The 19,774-nt window shown below is 39.8% G+C and overlaps 1 protein-coding gene across 3 annotated transcripts; it reads right to left on the reverse strand.

Moving 5' to 3' along the window:
* Window positions 1-894: 894 nt before the first annotated feature.
* On the reverse strand, window positions 895-19,528 carry lbr (lamin B receptor). 3 transcript variants are annotated; one of them, XM_086262853.1, is made up of 14 exons: window positions 19,372-19,528; window positions 14,611-14,785; window positions 13,904-14,119; window positions 7,960-8,043; window positions 7,024-7,210; window positions 6,628-6,824; window positions 6,448-6,502; window positions 6,013-6,207; window positions 5,809-5,912; window positions 4,788-4,913; window positions 4,499-4,667; window positions 4,317-4,397; window positions 3,779-3,901; window positions 895-2,800 (listed from the first exon to the last, which is right to left on the reverse strand). In XM_086262853.1, exons 2-14 carry the CDS (start codon window positions 14,779-14,781, stop codon window positions 2,640-2,642), a joined length of 1,869 nt encoding a protein of 622 aa, XP_086118979.1. In that variant the 5' UTR covers window positions 14,782-14,785; window positions 19,372-19,528; the 3' UTR covers window positions 895-2,639. The 3 variants fall into 3 exon arrangements, with proteins under 3 accessions (XP_086118979.1, XP_086118977.1, XP_086118978.1); XM_086262851.1 differs by lacking the exon at window positions 19,372-19,528 and adding an exon at window positions 17,795-17,910; XM_086262852.1 differs by lacking the exons at window positions 7,960-8,043; window positions 19,372-19,528 and adding an exon at window positions 17,795-17,912.
* Between the last annotated feature and the right edge of the window lie 246 nt (window positions 19,529-19,774).

Here is a 19,774-nt window from a genome sequence, read left to right on the forward strand (position 1 = left end):
TATCAGGAAGGGATCATGGGAGTTGTAGTATTTTATGGGGAAAATGTTTTTAAATTGGTTGGGAAATAAAAAGCAGGGGGAAATGGAATCCGGGGTTATGATAGTCAACTGAAACAATGTTCCCACTTTGCTGCACAACAGGAATAATTCGTGCTTTCAAAACTGAAATTAAATGACATTTTAATTCCATTCAAGGCAATTCTTGTCTGTGATCAGGACAGTGGAGCCTTCCGGTGTCTCAATATAACAAGTTCTAGGGCTCTCATCTTTTCTCATCTCTTCCCCAGAAGATGGCAGGCATGAGGGGGCAGGGAGCTTGGATTAAATGGGAGAATCCAATAAAATGAAGGCTCACGGTTTGTTAGTTTTTGTTTTTTTGCCCTTTATCACTGTTCCTCTTCCCCGCTGTTTTTCTTTCTCCCTTTTCTTTCCCTCAGTCATGTCTGTCCTGTGAGTAGCAAGTGAAAATAAAATAAAAAATTAAAACAAAGGTGAATCAAATAGACCAATACGGCAAGGCTGGGATGGTCCATTTGGTAAAGTAAATCCGTTGGGAATCTTTCTTTGCCTTTAGACAATAATTGTGATGGCAAAAGAACCAAACGGGACAGGTGAAGAAAAAAAAAAAAAAAAAAAAAAAAAGGCTCACTTGGACAGATATCCAATGCAGAGCCCTAGGACGTCAAATGTCTAATCCAAGCTGTATGTGACATCTCACCCAGCCATACAAACCTCCCGATATGGAGCAAGGCTGAAACACCTTCCTGTCCAGTCTGTTCTGGGAGAGAGACACTCACTTATGTCTCATTAAAGCCAGCCACCAACATTTCTGTTAATATTGCAGATGCCCTCTTTTCAAATGAAATAAACAAATACAGACAAGAAAATGAAATACTGTAATTCTTTATTTCATGCCGCAACATTTGTACAGATTAGCTTTGTCCCAGTTGCTGTCACAGAACTGATAGGCAGCTTCCTGGACTAGTTAATATTCTTATTTATTGCTGTCATATATCAAAATACATCCAAAGTATTGCTCACCAGTCACAGTCAAAGCAAACAAGTTTTGTATTACCACAATGGGTCCTGGAGCAAAGAGAATGGTCAACGTCTCAAGGATCAGACTTAATTGTTTTCCCCTCTCTAATCAGGTGAAGAGTATATACACCTTTCTAAAACCCTTTACTCAATTCTGAATTTTGTCTAGAACCATGGCAGATCTAAGTGTGGAAACAGTGGCCTACAGTGGTCAAAATTAAAAAGCAACATTAAATATCTAATGAGAAACATTACTGGCATTACTACTTTTACTTACTTTAATTAAAACATGATTAAAAAATATTTACATGGTATTCAGTCAGAACAGCATTTAAAAAAAAAAAAAAAAAAAAAAAAAAAAAGCTACCCAATGGAGTTATCTATTGCTACTTGTATTATCGCCTACAGTTGCACAGGCATAAAAATACTTAATTTGGATTTGAAAATGCACAGGTTACAAATGCTTACACAGTCGACTGCTCCTCATGTTGTCACAGTATAAACTTCACTAAGTGGTCACTGTCAGCTGACCTGGCAAGTTAAAGCTTGAAAAGATAAAAACACCAAATTGATGTGACACTGCAGAGAAATCATCACCCAGAACACGATGAGGCAAACATCTAGAAATAACTGTGGGAAATGTGGGGAGGTGAAAAAAAAAACAAACAAAGTTCCATCACCTGTGATGTGGACACTTGCCACATGTTCATATTAGAAAATTACATATTCACAAGTTTATGTCATGTAGCTGTGACATTACACTCATAATTACACACACTGCCTCCCAGAGAGCACCAAGGAGGAAGAAGTGGACAGTGAGTGAATCTGAGGTAGCAAAGCCAAATTTAAACACTTTGGAAGTGATCACGCAAAAAGAAAGAAAGAAAAAAAAATATGCTTTGACGCATTAGTGCATTTTTCTCAAAGCCTCTAATACCATTTTTACAATTTCAAATCAAAACTAGATCTCTCTATAAAAGTATTCACATCAAAATTAAGACAAAACTTTTCTAATCTGACTTTCTGACAACATCCCTGGTCCTGAGAAGAAACACGAGTCCTAGTTCCACTGTACAGCTTATCAGAGAGGGGTAGCATGTTTCCATCCCATCCTTCACAATATGCACAAGCCACAGAATTCCTAACAGGAAGCCATACTTACAAAATCATCTGTATTAGCCAAGCTGATGCTGTAAAATTTTTAGAATTGGGGCACAGTAACATGTCCCAAAAACATAAGCATAAGCATGTGGTGTGTTATTCTTTAAGTATAAAAACAAAATATGTATATACAAAAATATACATCCTAACAAGACATTCCTAGCAGAGGCGTTTCATTTTTCCCCTCGTTTTGTAAACTTTTATGTATACATTTTAATTTTTTTTAATTATAAAAAAGGCAATTTTCAAAAACTCAATATCATGATCATCAAAAATTCAGTCCTCCTTCAGTTCAGAATTAAGCAATCAAAAAAATAAAAAGTACAAAAGGTCAAATCGGTCAATCCATTCATATTTTGGGAGCCTTCACACAGCTGTTTATACTGGGTTTAAAACAAACAAAAAATGTCCTCAGCTCTGAGTGTCCAGGGTCGATTTCCTCAGTAGACGCGGGGGATGATCCGGTAGCGGACAGTTCTGCAGTACTCGTCCCATGCCGAGCCGTACTTCCTCCTGCACTCGCTCATGTCACGCGAGTCTCGGTGTACAAGCAGGATGATGAAGTAGATCATGTAGTACCACGGCAGGAGGTGGCTGAAACCTGCAGTGACAAAACATCGCTTTAGCCTGACTGTACTCCAGAACATTTTTTTCCCAAGTTAATATCAGAAACATTAGAGAGACACTCAAGACAAATGGAAACATTCACAGATTAACTACGACGTCCAGGGAAAAGTTAAAAAACTTTTGGAGCAGAATTGAGTCTTTAAACCAGATTACACCATGGCAATGTGCAGTTTTTATGTCCCTGTGAGGATTCAAACTAGTACCAAACATCACATTGTGTTCACCTGAGGGCAAACCAACACAATGAGAGACTGAACTACTTACATGGGCACATTAATTTCAACATGAGATTTTCCCTTTGCACACATCACAAAATGAACAACTGAAATAAATAATAAACACAGAATTTCAAAACTATTGAATAGATATTTGATGCCATGAGTCTCTTGAAGAAGTCTTCTTCAAGAGAAAAAACACTGACAGAGCTACCAGATAAACAGGTAAAGCTTTGAACTCTGTGGTGCAGGAAGTAAAGATGGATGGCAGTGGAGCTGCTTTGTTTTCCCACTTAAAAATTATTAGTTGGATTGTTGCAAAACAAATATGTAATCAAATTTACTGACAGCCCACTATGTAAAGGAGCTGCAGTTTACCATTAGTTTACAGATCACCCCCACACAATGGTCACCCCTCTCTGGGCTTGGTTCTGCAGGAGGTTTCTTCCTGTTAAAAGGGACTGCTTCCCTCCTATTGTAACAAAAGTGCTGGCTCACAGGGGGGCTGTCTGATTGTTAGCGTTTTCTGTTTTATTGTTGGGTCTTTACCTTACAATATAAAGCACCTTAAGGCGACTTGTTTTGATTTGGTGCTATATAAAAATGACATGAACTTAAAAATAATAGGGTGCTTCTGTGCTGCTACAAACTCCTCTGCCTGTCCTGCTCTCGACTTGTTTTGTATTTAGCATCCTACATTCTTTATTACATTAACTGTAAATGCCAAGCAAACTCACCACAGGGTAGGGACCAGGCCAGAGCCATGATGAGGTCTCCCAAATAGTTAGGGTGGCGAACCACTCCCCACCAGCCAGAGACCAGCAGACTTTTCCCTGTAGCTGTAGGGATCGTTTTCAAATCTGGAGAGACAACAAGAATAAAAAGATGACTGAATAGTACCAACATGTACTGAGAAACATGCAATAACTCATTTGTGTTTCATTTCATTTTCTCTTTATGTAATGTTGATAATTAAGATTTAGGCCATTCTAACACTGCATGAGATTGCTGTTTAGACTGACGAGTATTATAAACTGAATGAAAAAAAAAAGGACTGGGTACCATGTGGGCAATAGAACCCCATCAGCCTTCAACAGCTGAGGGGTTAATTTAAAAAAAACAAAAAACACAATCAGAAAAAAAAATGTGTATTTAGTGGACCATTTCATCTTAGTACTATTACCTCAGACAATAAAGAATGTTCATCAGGAAAAGAAACATGAGCCTGTTGCATAAACGAGACTTAATTTGGGATAAGCCCACAGGAGAACTTACGGGACAGTTTAGGGTTGGATGGGTTTCTCCTGAAGGCATTCTTCTCAGAGTTAGATTTTCTGAAGATATAGAAGCCAATCACTGAAATACAGAGAGAAAGGACACAAACACCAGAATGACTCAGCAAAATATTAAAAACATATGAAGAGGGTGAGTGAATTCAGTTTCATGCTCTCCCTCACATTTGAGTGTGACGATGGCTATGACTGCTGGCAGGCTCAGGGCGTTGGGATGGAGGACCAGGTAATACGCTTGCAAGGTGTACGTAAAAGGAACCCACACCAGATCACCAAAAGCCAACATGAAGCCAAAACCATCATGCATCAAGTCCATGGTGGTCAGGATAGCCTCCTGGGAAACAAACACATTCATTTGGTCTGAACAACAGATAGACTGGCAAGTTTACAACCTGTGAACCTGACCAGTTACTTCGTGTAAAATTGGCATAGAAAAATACTCTGCTGAGCTTACCTCATTCCAGAGGCCGTCCACCACGTAGAGCAGCTGGAACAGGTTCACTAGGATCATGGCATATGATGGAGCATCAAGATTGTGCTTCTTCATCTCAGCCAACGCCATGGCAAAGTTGATCAAACACTGCACACATAAAACACACAGAACTAAAATTATTAGGAAAGATTCCTGATCACCCGTAATGCAGAACTGCCATTTGTGGAGAACGCAAAAAATGTTAAAATGTGTGGGAAAACCTAATGCTGAGGCAGCATCAAAGCAGCATACTTTAAACTACTGAGGTTTTGTAGACACATGACCACCAACCAAGTGACATTAACTTTAGCTGCCATTTTGGACATGTAACAACAAAGGATGACATGAATAAGGCCATATTCACGCAGGTGTGACCAGTCAGGGATACCCCTGAGATACAATATTATACCAGTTTTCCTACCAACCAGTGGTTGCTACACATCCAATACGCCCAACAACTCTTGAGTCACTTGCGAAACCACAAAAGTCCACTGTTCTGTCTCTCCCTACCCATCTCACCTCATATCTCCATAAGTGTCATCAAGATTAACAACCTTTCCACTCCTTGTACTCTTTATAGCTGCCCTCACTTCTTCATTCACTAACTGTCGTTTATCGGTCTCTTATGTATCATTTTCTTTATTCATGAACTCCTCAAAGGACTCATTCCATCTTCTTAACACACTTTACTTAGTCAGTAGTACATTTCTATCACTTTCCCTAACCATCCTAACCTAAACTTAAAAAAATAAATAAATAAATTTAAACGATTCAAAGATATTCAGCTCAATATAGAAGGAACGTCTTTCTTCTTTAAATCAAATCTAAACTGATGCTCTAATTTAACCCTACAGCAGCAGACAGACACAAGGAACTCTTTTAGTAATATCAGATGACTTAAATTTAAAAGGTATTTCCCTGGATGGCCAGCAGAGAGCGCAATGTGTGCTTCAGACTAATTTTAAACAGATGAAGCAGAACTAATGAAACAAAGACAACCCACCCAGCCAATGAGTCCAGGGCGCATCTCACAGAAGAATTTCAGATCAAAGTTTTTGATGCGGGGATTAAGTTCACGTCCTTTGAAAAAGTCATAAACCACATTGCCTGGAGAAAAGACAGAAGCAAACTCAAGGTCTGCTGATTTACATAAACTGGCAAATTAAACAGATGAAGGGGCACAACAGAATGTACCCAATCTTCTTACCCGAGTTTCCCCCCAGTGCCAGCTCTTCTGAGGCGGCATAGCGAGAGCGAACATACAGGTAGATGCTGAGCAGGACGGAGATGATGAAGGTGGCAGTCGCCAGCTGGAGGAAGTGGCTGTGGATGTAGGTAAGATCAGCACCCTGGTGCACTGCTACTGCCACCACTATAGCACTCACCATTATGGCAAAGAAACCTGGAGGTACACACAGAGGCCGAAAAAAATATACTGAAGACCACAACTAGAATAATAATAAATATCATGACACAAATAAATGACTATAGTTCTTTACTATAAACAGTGTAGCACAAAAAAAAAAAAAAAAAGGACAGAGACATTTATTGGTTCAGATGAAGCTACAGTTACAAATGAGTGATCGTCAATGACGTGACTTAGTAGTATGTTCTTATTGGGAGTGGCTTCACACAGACTCACCATTGGTTCTGTACTTCAGCCTCACTCCAGACCTCAGTGGCATGCCCTCACTCAGCTAGAGAAAAAGAGACAAACACCAGCAGCACTTTAGTGGAGCCACTTGGAAAAAGACAGATTGAAGTTGAAAGCCAAACATCAACTTAGGGTTTCTATTTAAAAATTTCAGATCTTCTCACTCACTTTTCCAACTGGCAGGATGTAAAGCAGTGCCTGAAATAAGATCCAGAGGATGACAAAGCAAAGAGCCTGGGCATCCCAGAAGGTGTCAAGTGGAGGCAGAGGAGGGGGGGCGTTGATCAGACTGGGGTCCGTTAGGTTGCCTTGAAGTATTACAAAGAGAACCCAGGCTGGCAAGAAGAGCAGCCAGAAGTACGCTCCTGTAGGCAAGACAAGAAACAGCAGGAATATTAACAATATCAGTTTGGTCAGGTTCAGCTTTTCCTCGGCATCTCTACCACCATGCTCCGATAGATAGTTAATTTTTTGTGTGTCTAACTGATTACAAATACACAGAGTTCGTACAAGCTCACAGAAGTGAGGCTGTGGCATGAAAATGCATTTTTCCTATCCTCCTACCCATCTTCCCTCCAAAGTCGAGTGGGGCGGAGGGGATGGTGGACGGGGCTGCAGCCTCCTTAGCCTTTTTTTCTGGCTGATCTGGTTTGGCTTCAGCTGGTTTGGCATCTCCGTCAGCCTTCCTACGGCGTAGATTATAAGGGCCTTGGTTTTTCTCAGACTCTGCCTCCACCTTAGCTTCAGACTTCTGGAATAAGATTTTGGGTTATTTAGAATTGGACACAAGTCAACAATTCATATTAATACAACTCAAAAGCATAACAATTTCAGCCAATCAGTAGGATAATGCAATCCAACCATTTGCATCTCATACAGAGGAAATCGATAGAACAAGAAACAAAGTTACTAATATCGAAATATCACAACACAAAACTGCCTACACCTACAAGCCTACACTACTACCTACACTGACAAAATACATGAATGAAATAATTAGGAGATTAAGTGTCTTAGCCCAATAAAGATCATTGCCATTTGCTGCTATGAAAAGAACATCTTTTTTCCAGCCAGAAAACAACAAATAAACTGTCAGAAATCTGCAGTAAATAAACATTAAAGTCAAAGAAGAAAAAGTTTTATATCTTAACTTAAATGCAGCACAGATTACTGCACACAGGACTTTAGACTGTCAGAAACAGGCACAGTAAAGAGGCAGCACATGCTAGTGCAACATGTGACTAGTTAAATGAAGTACAGTCTTGTGAGAGGAGCCCCCCCTCAGAAAACATACATGGGCCCCCGACGTGCATGCATCATGACATTCCATCAGCTGCAACTTACCTCAGAGCCTTTTAGTTCTGTTTAAAACCTTTTCACTTGGAGTGGTCTGCACAAATGTTCTTCTATGAGCCAATTATTTTGAGACACTTGAACCTTTTTAAATAAAAGTTTTGACACGTTTTTTGGTTTTTTTTTAAATTGCAAGACAAAACTCACCTCAATCACTTTGCTAGCAGTGTTATTCTCCTCTTTCTTTTCATGCTTATTGTTGCTACTGTTCTCTGCTGCCTTTGTCTGTTCCTGCTCAGCAAACAATGGAGGGTGATTGATGGAAATGACAGAGACAAAAACAAAAAAAAAATAAAAAACAATGTGAGGAACATACAGAGGGAGTGTGATTGTGTTATGGTCAAACACCAGAATGAATGACTCACAATTTCCCCACAAGGACAAGGTACTGATGAATTAGGACATTTGATAATGGACTGGATCTTGCCAGAAATCTGTGGGCTATTTCACAGTTAATGGGACAACTTCTGTACCGCACACATTTTTTAAAATGTATTTTGGGTAGGGATGTTCCTGGCAACAAATCTACAGTTGTCTAAACGAGGGGAAAAACCCAAACATTTGCATTAGTCCAGTCATCACGTTCCTTGTTAACCAAATCATGTTTTAAGTGTAACTGAAATGTGTGTCACCTGAATTTCCATTCTAGTATTTCACACCCTGGTGCATAATTTGGCCAAATCTGTGGGCACTATAATGTCTTTGAACCGGTAACTTGTGTTGTACATTAATAAACTAAGAATATTTTTATCTGTCTGGCATTAGCAATGGCAGCAATGTTTACATATCTAGTTTTGCACATCCTTTGTACAAGGAGAATCCACAGTACACATTACAATCTCATGCTATGGCACACTAAGTAGCACTCTCCACAAAAAAGAAATATATAAATAAATAAATCACTACAAGTGAAATAATATACTCATGTGGCAAAGTGAAATAGCAGAACTTCATTAAGCACACAAGCACTATCAACAAAAAAAATTTAAAAAAAAAAAAAAAAAAAAAAAAAAAAAAAATGAACCCATTGGTCCAGGACCTTATGAAAGATTACTATAACTGAAACTGAAAGCAATGTAGACAAGTGCTGCTCTTAGCGTGGAGACGACTGTCATCTAGTCACAGTTCACTTTTATCGTTGCAAGCGTCTCATGAAGTACTTAGTGCGTCCTTAGCTTTCTGCTTCTTAATTCTTCAATTTCCAACTCCAAATATTATCTGGACACATTTTTGACTGATTGCATCGTTTGATGGGTGTCAAGTTTTATGAAGGGTGACTTTGACAAGACTATGTCTGTATAAGCAACCCACTGGCAAACGGCATTGCAGTGAAATGATTGATATAATGATGATAATAATAATAATAATACATTTTATTTATAGGCACCTTTCAAGACCTTCAAGGTCACCTTACATTAATACAAAATAATTAAAAACAAAAGGTAAAGACAACAAAAAACAACTATAAAAGCTAATTAAAGTAAAAAACAGAATAAGACTGAGGCATGATGAAGTGTATGCAATTCTGAATAGATGGGTTTTAAGATGTGATTTAAAAGTAGAGAGAGGGAGTTTGTAGTCCAGAAATCTGGTGGATGTGTTCTAAAGTCTCACGGCAGAACAACTAAAGGCTCTGAGTCCCATGGTAGTCAGGCGAACAGGTGGAACAGACAGAAGGGACTATATAACACTGATATAGTCAGGTAACTAAAGAAGAGACTCTCTATATGTAGTGTGTCTTCATTATAACAGTTACCTGCATTTATACGCTTTCTGCTGGCATTCTTCAACTTCTCCTTATCATGTTTTTGACAATCACTAATATTCTATAGTGCTCCTCCCCTTTGTGAGTGTGGACGCTTCATCTCTTTGCTCTTGAATGCTTTGCTTCTTATATTGATTTTTATGCTGATTTTTTCCCTTTTTTTTTTTATTATTAATACTGCTATTACAGTATTATTAAATACTGTAAACTCTCTGAATGCAGCTGTATTCATCAGTGGACCTGTACCGCCGGTCAGAGGAGGAGACGAGAGATTCAGCAGGTTGTTTACACTGAATAAATGGCTTATATCAGCATGTGCTGACCACTCAGTGCACTTTATCGACAACTTTAATATTTTTTGGGAACGCAGGCATCTGTTCAAAGCAAATGGATTTAATTTTAACAAGTCAGGGGTGAAACTGTTCACCTCCAACTTGTTTTATTCCATACGTCATCCATCCGTGCTTGGTGCCAAGGCTGAGATAAACGAGGAGTTATCTCATAAAGAGGAACAAACAGTACTCCAAGAACAGACAAAGCCCAGCAGAAACCTTGAGGAGGAGCTCCATTTGCCCCCACCCGGGAAGAGCCTCAGAAAGGAGAGACATCCATGGCATCTGAGGAAGAGCCTCAGAAAGGAGAGACATCTAAGGCAAGAAGAGGGGTCCCTATTTGCCTCCAACTCTCTCAACAACACCAACGACCAGGACAAGGGACCACAACCTTCCCCAGTCCCCCAAACCCCTGACAGGCCATCACCCTCCTCCCCCTCCCTTTCTCCCTCCTCCCCACACCTGAAATTCACTGAGGAGATGATGGAGCGGGTCAATGCTGGGCTCAGATCTACCCCCCGTCCCAATCCCTTTTTGTCCCCCATAAACCCCCCACCAGAGCGGCCAAAGGTTCGCCATCGAGCCCCACCCTCAACAGAGCAATCGAAGTCACATTGCCCAGCCTCGCCCCCCTTAGTTCCTCTTCATGCCCTGTCTCCGCAGTCTGATGTGTGATGTGTGAAGGGTCCGGGCTGTGAGGATTATGGCAGTGATGACTTTTCCCAGGAGAAGCTGGGACCCTGTTTACTAGAAGGTTTTAAAATTTCTGTACTTTTAGGTGACAGGAGACATGTCTGGTCAAAACACAGAGAGCTGCACTCTAAAAGATCTTTAAACATAGTAAACATACCTTGTGTGCCACAGACTGCTCCCAAACACGAGGGGACAAGTAATACCTCTAAAACACTTAAGTTGGCTTTATTAAACATTAGATCTCTAGCTGGGAAAACATTTTTAATTAATGATTTAATCACTGAGCACAGCCTTGATTTTATGTTTTTAACTGAAACTTGGTTGGACCAAAGTAACAGTGGAGCTGTTCTCATCGAGACGACCCCTCCTAACTACAGTTTTATCAGTGAGGTCAGGGCGAGCAGGAGAGGAGGAGGGGTTGCTGTCTTATTTAATGAATCATTTCAATGTAAGCAGCTATCTCCTGGAAGTTTTCAGTCTTTTGAATATGTGGCTTTACAGCTGAAGGCCCCATCCAAAGTTGTGTTTCTTAATGTTTACAGGCCTCCCAAATACTGCACAGACCTTTTTTAATGACCTCAGTGAACTGCTGTCTGTGATCTGTGTTGATTTTGACTGTGTAATTATTGCTGGGGATTTTAACATTCATGTGGACAACCCTCAGGACAAAGGGACTAAAGACCTGAGTAACACTCTGGGCAACTTTGGGCTGACTCAGCATGTAACAGAGGCCACACATAATAGAGGACACACTCTTGACCTACTGATCTCCAAAGGCCTGAGCATTTCAAAGGTTACTGTGTCTGATGTGGGCCTGTCTGATCATTACTGTGTTTTCTTTGAAAGTAAAATCTCAGCCCACACAAATATATCAACAACAGTGATCACAAAACGGTGTATAACTGAACACAGTAGTGCAATTTTTAACCAGGTCTTCCCATTAACACCTGACCTGCCCAGAGGGTCAGTCAATGAGCTCGTCAATAGCTTCAATGCTAACATGTTAAATGTAATGGACACTATTGCTCCCATTAAGGTGAAGGTTATCTCTGGAAGGAAAAAGTCTCCATGGAGAAACTCCACACTGGTGAAAAATGAAAAAAGAGAGTGTAGGAAAGCTGAGCACAGATGGAGAAAAACAAACCTCCAGGTTCATTATGACATTTATAAAGAGAAACTTCACAATTATAATTTACAACTGAGGAATGCAAGGAGGTCCTACTTCTCTGACATCATCACTAAAAACAGCCATAATGCTCGGGTCTTATTTTCTACAGTTGACAGGCTAACAAACCCCCCTGTGTCAGTGGCAGCTGAACTTCATTCGACCATGGCCTGCAATGACTTTGCCAAATTCTTCACTGAAAAAATCCAAAAAATTAGACAAGCAATTGGTACATCAACAGCAGATCCAGGATATGTACTGTGTCCACCAAAAAACTGTTTAAACACCATGAAACAGTTTCAACCTATTAACAGCAAAGACCTGGAGGACATCTTAGGTCAACTGAACTCCTCCTCCTGCTGTTTAGATGTCCTGCCAACAAGTTTTTTCAAAAAGGTCTCAAAGACTTTAGAGTCAGACCTGTTACAGATCGTCAACTTTTCTTTATTATCAGGTGTGTTTCCAGAATCACTAAAAACTGCTGTAATCAAACCTATACTGAAAAAGGACAATCTTGACAAGACACAAATGAACAACTACAGGCCGATCTCAAATCTCCCGTTTTTAAGTAAGATCATTGAAAAAGCAGTTTCTCAACAGCTCAGTTACTTCTTAAAACAGAATAATTGCTACGATGCCTTCCAGTCAGGTTTTAGACAGAACCACAGCACTGAAACCGCTCTGACCAAAGTGTTTAATGACATATGTCTGAATACAGACAGTGGAAAAATGTCAGTCCTAGTTTTACTGGATCTCAGTGCAGCATTTGATACAGTTGACCACAACATATTACTCGACTGGAGAACTGGACAGGTCTTTCAGGAACTGTACTAAACTGGTTCAAAACATACGTAGAAAACAGGAAATACTTTGTATCAATAGGTAACTTCACATCTGAGCAGACAAGTATCACATGTGGAGTTCCCCAAGGTTCCATCTTGGGACCCCTTCTGTTTAACATCTACATGCTCCCACTGGCACAGATTATAAACAACAACAAAATAAACTATCACAGCTATGCAGATGACACACAAATATATATCACAATGTCACCAGGAGACCGAGGCCCTGTACAGGCTCTTGGTAAATGCATTGAGGAAATCAATGACTGGTTGTGCCACAATTTTCTCCAGCTAAACAAAAACAAAACTGAGGTAATAGTCTTTGGCGCCAAAGAAAAACGATTACAGGTCACCAGAGAACTTCAATCTATACATCTAAAAACCACAAACCAGGCGAGAAATTTGGGTGTAGTGATGGATGCAGACCTAAACTTAGAAAAACACATTAAGACAATAACAAAGTCAGCTTACTATCACCTCAAGAATATATCAAGGATAAAAGATCTGATGTCTCAACAGGACCTGGAAAAACTAGTCCATGCATTCATCTTTAGTAGGCTTGATTACTGTAACAGCATCTTTACAGGTCTACCTAAAAAAATCAGTCAGACAACTACAGCTCATTCAGAACTCTGCTGCTCGAGTCCTCACTAAGACCAAAAAAGTGGACCACATCAGTCCAGCTCTGAGGTCCTTACACTGGCTGCCTGTTCGTCAGAGGATAGACTTTAAAGTTCTGATGCTGGCCTATAAAGCTCTGAATGGTTTAGGACCAAAATACATCAATGACCTCCTGACCCAGTATGAACCATCCAGATCCCTCAGGTCATCTGGATCCGGTCTTTTATCAGTTCCCAGAGTCAGAACCAGACACGGAGAAGCTGCATTCAGCTTTTATGCTCCTTATATCTGGAACAAACTCCCAGAAAGCCTCAGATCAGCTGAAACACTCAGTTTATTTAAATCCAGGTTGAAGACTCACCTGTTCTCAGCTGCATTTGAATAAAGCACCAAATCCACACTTTAAGCTTAAATTTCAAAACTTACATTTAACTACTGATTTTATCTACTGTTCTGATTTTATCTGTTTTGATTTTATATACTGTTGTTTGTTTGTTTGTTAACTAGTTAGTTTATTTGCTTGTTTTATTCAATTTTAAATCATGCTTTTAATTTGTTCTTGTTTCTAATGTCTCTGTAAAGCACTTTGAATCACCTTGTTGTTGAATTGTGCTATACAAATAAACTTGCCTTGCCTATAATCAGACAATGACAAGGCAGCATAAGCACTTACCACAGGGCTGAGCCTCACTTCCACTGTATCCTTCAGTCTGGTATCTCTGCGAGAAGACGGTGTACTCTCTGTGATTGCTGTTGCAGCGACAGCTGCCGCTGTACGAGATGACGAACGACGTGTGGTCCTTGCCGGGGAGCGTGAACGGCTGCGACGGCGGGCTGGTGAGCGGGAACGAGAGCGAGAACGGGAGCGGGTCTGGAAACCAGTGACGCTCTGAGGGAAAATAACAATCGGGAGGAGAAAAAAAAACTGAAAGGGGACTGCTATACGTTTATCATTTAAAAAATGTTGCAAAGATTAAAAACTGAGGCTGAATTTTCACAGAGCATCATCTTACAGTTGAAATATATTCCTGACCATACCCACGACAGTTCTAAAACGTAACTATTAGTAGAATGCTACAGACATTACAGCTACAGTGATCCCTTTTACATGACTTAATAACTGCATACCAGTATCATCACTGATTAACAATCCAGTCTGTGTTTTCTCTTTTATCTTTCCTTTAGAACAAAAATATAACTAATTTAAAGCATTAGCGCTTCATGGTTTGAACCTACACCAACAGTGGTTAATGTGCAGATCTGACTTCAATGTTGAGAAAAGAAAAAAGAAAAAGAAAAAAAGAATTCACAATAAAGCACTCAGTGAAACCGAGTGAAGAGTCAGCTGCAGTTCACAAGAGCACGTGACTCTGATCCTACCTTAATGTCTTGCTCCTTGAGCTCCAGCTCTGTACCATCTTTGTAGATGACAGTGTAGAGCTGGCTTTTGGAATCAAAGCCCAGCACCTTGACCTGATAGTACAGGCTGCTGCCGGGCCAGCGGCCCATCACAGTGTCCCCTTTCTGGTACTTCACAGTAGGCATCTTCATTGACCTGACAAGGAGTTAATCAAAACAGAGCACGAGTTCAGTACAGAAGGAAGTACAACAAGCAGGGGAGAAAGTGGCTGAAAGTGAAACAGAGAGGACAAGAGAGAGGAGCAAAGAGACTTGACCAAACTGATAGGAGATATCAGGAAAAGCAGAGCAGGACTAACTTGTTAAATAATAATTAATTTAAACCTGCCACTGGTATTTACAGTAAGGCTCAATCATTTGAAGGAAAAAAAAAAAAAAAAAAAAAAAAAATGGCCTCGTCACTGCAGGCGGCCCCTTCTGTCTCCTTTCGTACCACTGAAGCACAGCATATGAAAGACAACGAAGCTTGAAAGACAACAATAGCAGCATCTCAACATCTCAGTGCTTTCACTTTTACTTGACAGCTTTGGCAGTAACTTTGAACTTTTGATAAAGTGCAACGGTGGCCAGGCAATACATCTGTAGTGACTGATCTTAAGTATCGTTAGTCATCTTAAGTTACTCTGATGCACCACAGTATGACAACGGTCTCAAAAACTTGAACATTCTCACAGAATGTGCTTTGCAAACACAGAATGGAGCAGCAGCAGCAGCATCGTGTTAGTGAGGTCCTGTTATGAAGCAGAATATTTTCACATAACCATCTTAACATTCTGAAGGCAAGAATGACAAGCCGATTTGCTGGATCCAACCAACAAATCAGACATTGTACATGACCGGTAAGCAACCTGTCATCCATCTACATGCAGTGTTTTTTGCTCCCTCTGTGTTTATTTTTTTATCCAAATTCTATAAACCACACTAAATGCTCAGCAGAAAAACACACCTAAAATACAGCATTATTACTAGTTACTCAGCTGAAAAGAAGACTTTTAGATCATCACTGCACTTATCAGTCTTACATTTCTCATGACCAAATATCAAGCAGATGTGAGAATAATGATAACACTGTCACATGGAGGAAAAACAATGAAGAATGTGGATTTTATAACCTAGTAATAAAAAGTTCTTAAAATGTGCTCTTAAAATGAGAATACGAGCTCTTCCAGTGTAAAAAAGACAGCCTGTGGACACAGAGTGTAACCAGCTTTATCATCTTTCTGGACACTAGACCAGAATTTACAACATTAACAGGGTGATATATTCAATTAATCCTGTAACTAGCATTTAAAACCAGAAACCCAGCACTAAAGTGTCTACTGAAGTGACAGCAAACTTCCGTAAAACCACTGATTTCTCTCCCCCAGACAGAGTCACTGCCCCCTGCTGGATTTACAAAGAATCCAGGTTTGAGGCTTTTCTGCACCAGAAGCTTAGACCATCTTTTATATACAGCCTATGTTTGCAAAGTACTGCAGGAAATATAATTCATAATGTAACTGCACAGTGCAATTGTATTGAGAAAATATTTAAACCAAAGATGGAGAAGATGTTGCTTAGAGCCGTGAGTCTAAACACGAACTTAATTAGAGGACGAAAAATAAAATTCCACTATAACTACAACCTGACCAGAGATAACTAGCCTGCTGTGGCCACTCACCAAAGATTTATGCTTCAAAAGAATTAAGGCAAAACATATCTAACCTGAGGACATCATAATACAAGGCTACATCCAAAGTTAAGGCTAAAACCCCAAACTACACAGGAATACAAAAAGTCCACCCTGTCATCACTTCTGGGGTTTTTTTGTTTTTGTTTTTTTGGCAGATGTGTGAAACCATCTTGGCAGAACAGGGGTGGTGCAGCAGCTTTCTGAGGTCATCCTCATATACAGAGGTTAAATGCCATTTTTGGCAACCAACTGTCAAGCTTGTTTCCTGTGTCTCCATTTATCCACCCAGTGATGTTATAGATATTCAGTTTACAATTTCACAATTGTATTAACTAACACTACGGAATGGCAAAATCCAACAGGAGTGCTCATCACTGGACACAAAGAGGAGGGCCAGGCAAAGTCAGCATTATAGAACATCAGTGACCTGGGAGGCTCAGTGTCTAGAAAACCAACACACTACTGCAGAATTGCTGACAAGTCTGTCCCTGCGAGGTTTATCCAGAGCTGTCTGTCCCAGTGGGTCGCTCCATTCAAGTCACAGCAACAGGCAAGGAATTTCACACAAACTGTCTCTGTATTCATGAATTTACTACTTTTGACCTGAACACGTATTCACTGGTTTACCTTTGCTGATAACCTCTTTAGGCAGCAAATTATCAGAATGCAGTTTAACTCTGTGACTTCTAATATTTAAATACTTATTTTATGGAAATAAAGCGTTTTAAATTGTTTATTTTCCTTTGGTAGAAGTCAAGATATTTTACAATTGCAAATAAATAAAAACATTTTTTTAAATCCTGGTTTCCCTTTCTCATTAACCATTTTCTTGATAATAGTCTAGTACTGAAATGTTGAAAATTGCATATATTTCTACAACAGAATAATGGATCAGTACTTTAATAACCACATGAAAGGAATGCCAGACTTTACAGCATTCAAGAAGAGTTTTGGTTTCAAGCTTTAATCCCGATCTGTTCTGATAATAGTTTCAAACCACATACCCCAATGACAGCCAATGACAGCCAATGTCAGCAGTGATGCTAATTAAAATTCCATACTCCAGTAAATGGCATGTAGGATGTGCTTTGAGTTATTTTTGTTTTGTTTTTTTAACTTTACACAACATTTACTGAGATGTGACTGTCTCTATTGGTATATTATTGTATTGTTCTGAATGTCCTAATCTTACAATCTGAAACTAAAAAGTGAAACTAATAAAAACTGAATTAAAACCTTTGTAAATATTACAAATTAAATTGAAACAAGTACATTCACCAGGAATCTATCTGAAAGCAAAAAGTCAAACTATAGTGAAATGAAAATTAAAATATAAAATATAATAACTCTTTGAAAGTTGTACTTTCTACCATCAAACGTCAGAAATTAAGCATGGTGTACCCATCAATGAAATACTTTTTCTTCAACTTGACAATTAGTCTCTTGTTTGCCTCCGTAACTCCACTAACTTACAAAGGCTCCAACTGTCCAATCACCACCGTTATAACAAAAAAAAGCAGGAAAAGTGATAAATTTCCACTGCTAACTGATCGAATCTTCGAAAAACACAAAACCCCACAGCATCTGCGCAAACACCCCATCTCACAACAGGACACACCCAAAGTATGTCCCAATGCTGCTTTCCTGGCTCGCGTGCAGGCTTCCATATGGGATATGTGGTGTCTCCTGACTGAGGAGAGTTCCCCCTCAGATCCCCCCTTTGGGCTGATGAAAGGATATGGCTATAACGTGGGTGGGGTTTAAAATAGAAGACAGGCAGCCACCCTATCCACCCCTCAGCTTTGTGCTGAAAACTGCCCCACCTGGTACGCAGTCCATTTGAAATGTAACATGCGAGTCAAGTTGTAAACTCACACCAAAAAGTTAGATAAGTCATCTAAAAGGACAAAGGGTATGTACTCGAGCATCTCTAGAGTAGGACAAACCGAACCGTTTTATTTTGGTCCACATAAAAGGAAAGGCAGATAACCCACAGCAGCACAAACTTTACTCGGACTATTAAGGCGCCATCAAATGTCATGTTACTGCAGTGTGTAGACATACTGTAGTTCACACAGTCTTATACTGGTAAAAAGAATACTGAGTATAAACCGTATCACGACCGCACTCATGTGGCTTCAAATGTTAAAAAAGGCGCACTTTTGTATGCATTTTCCTCCTTTTTCACTCCCTTTAAATATATGCATTATACAATTATATACATATGTGTATGTGAGATATGACATACATGTGAATAACTGTCAAAGCGCCGCTTTTACTGATTGCTTTAACTGCAGTTTTTGCGCTTGGGCTAGTGGGGTAAGCGACACTTTTCACGTACCCTCAGATAACATAATGGTTTTTGCCAAAGTGCAGGAGCTGTTTCTTTAACGAAATACGCTAGCTTAGTTAGCTTCGAGATAGCGCGGATGCAACTACAAGCGACAGAAAAGGAAAGGAGGGAAAACGTCATGCATTCAAATACTTCTGGCGAAGAAAGCAAAAGCACCCGCCATAGAAACAATACGTGGGCACGCATGAATAAGTTCGGCAAAGCTAAACTCGCTGACGATAACGCAACAAACCCTTTAAAAAAGGACACACAGGCAGCTGAAATTACGACTGAGTTAAACGTTCACGTTACGATCGCTTAAAGACTATGTTTCACTACCGGGCACCGTCTAATTTCTGAACTGTCTATCGTTAATCTGCTTGTTGGCGAATAGCCCGAACAGAGGTGGGTAGTTAAATTCGCAGTTCCGCTTACCGAAACCGACAAACTCTAATAAAAACTTGACCTATCGAAGAGCAAGGTTACCACCACACGTTAAAACAAATTCGTCCAACTAATTTTTTTGGTTGTGGGTTTTTTTTCCCCACTTCAACCAACAGAAACAAGATAACCTTTCAGAAATTAGCCAAAGCCTACAACGCCGTTATACGACCAGCTTGAGTTAGCTTCGGCTAAGCCCCAGTTTCCCAACAAAGAGAAACGTAAAGAGTAGTTGCTCTTTGCATTGCCAACACATGCAATTGGAAGACGGACTTACCTTAATATTGTGCGAATAATTCCAGTAAGTACAACTGCTTAAAATATCCCGATCACGACGACGAATTAATAAATTAAGCTTAATATTTTTAAAAACGAACTTTGCTAACGTTTGACGTAGAACTCGTTCTCCCTCCCTCTTCGGGCAAAACCCACCAGTGACTTCAAAGGCGCGAAGGCTTTCGATTGGTTAGTCCAGCGTTCATTTCAAACGACTCTGCGATTTCATTGGCTGTCGGTGGATTTTAACTGTGTTGGGATTGGCTTTGAGAGAGTCACGACTACTTTGTTTACCGGTATTAAATTACTGTCAGACAAAACAGCGGTATTGACAATAATATCCCAAATTAAACTGTGTATGTATAATATGAATACTTTTTGCTTCATAAACGCGAACATTCTGG

Source organism: Aulonocara sp. 'chitande type north' Nkhata Bay, linkage group LG15 (assembly GCF_057382095.1).
Source record: "Aulonocara sp. 'chitande type north' Nkhata Bay isolate Kocher_YH1m ecotype deep benthic linkage group LG15, A_spYH_male_GT1.1, whole genome shotgun sequence".
In the NCBI taxonomy this organism is placed as follows: Eukaryota; Metazoa; Chordata; class Actinopteri; order Cichliformes; family Cichlidae; genus Aulonocara; species Aulonocara sp. 'chitande type north' Nkhata Bay.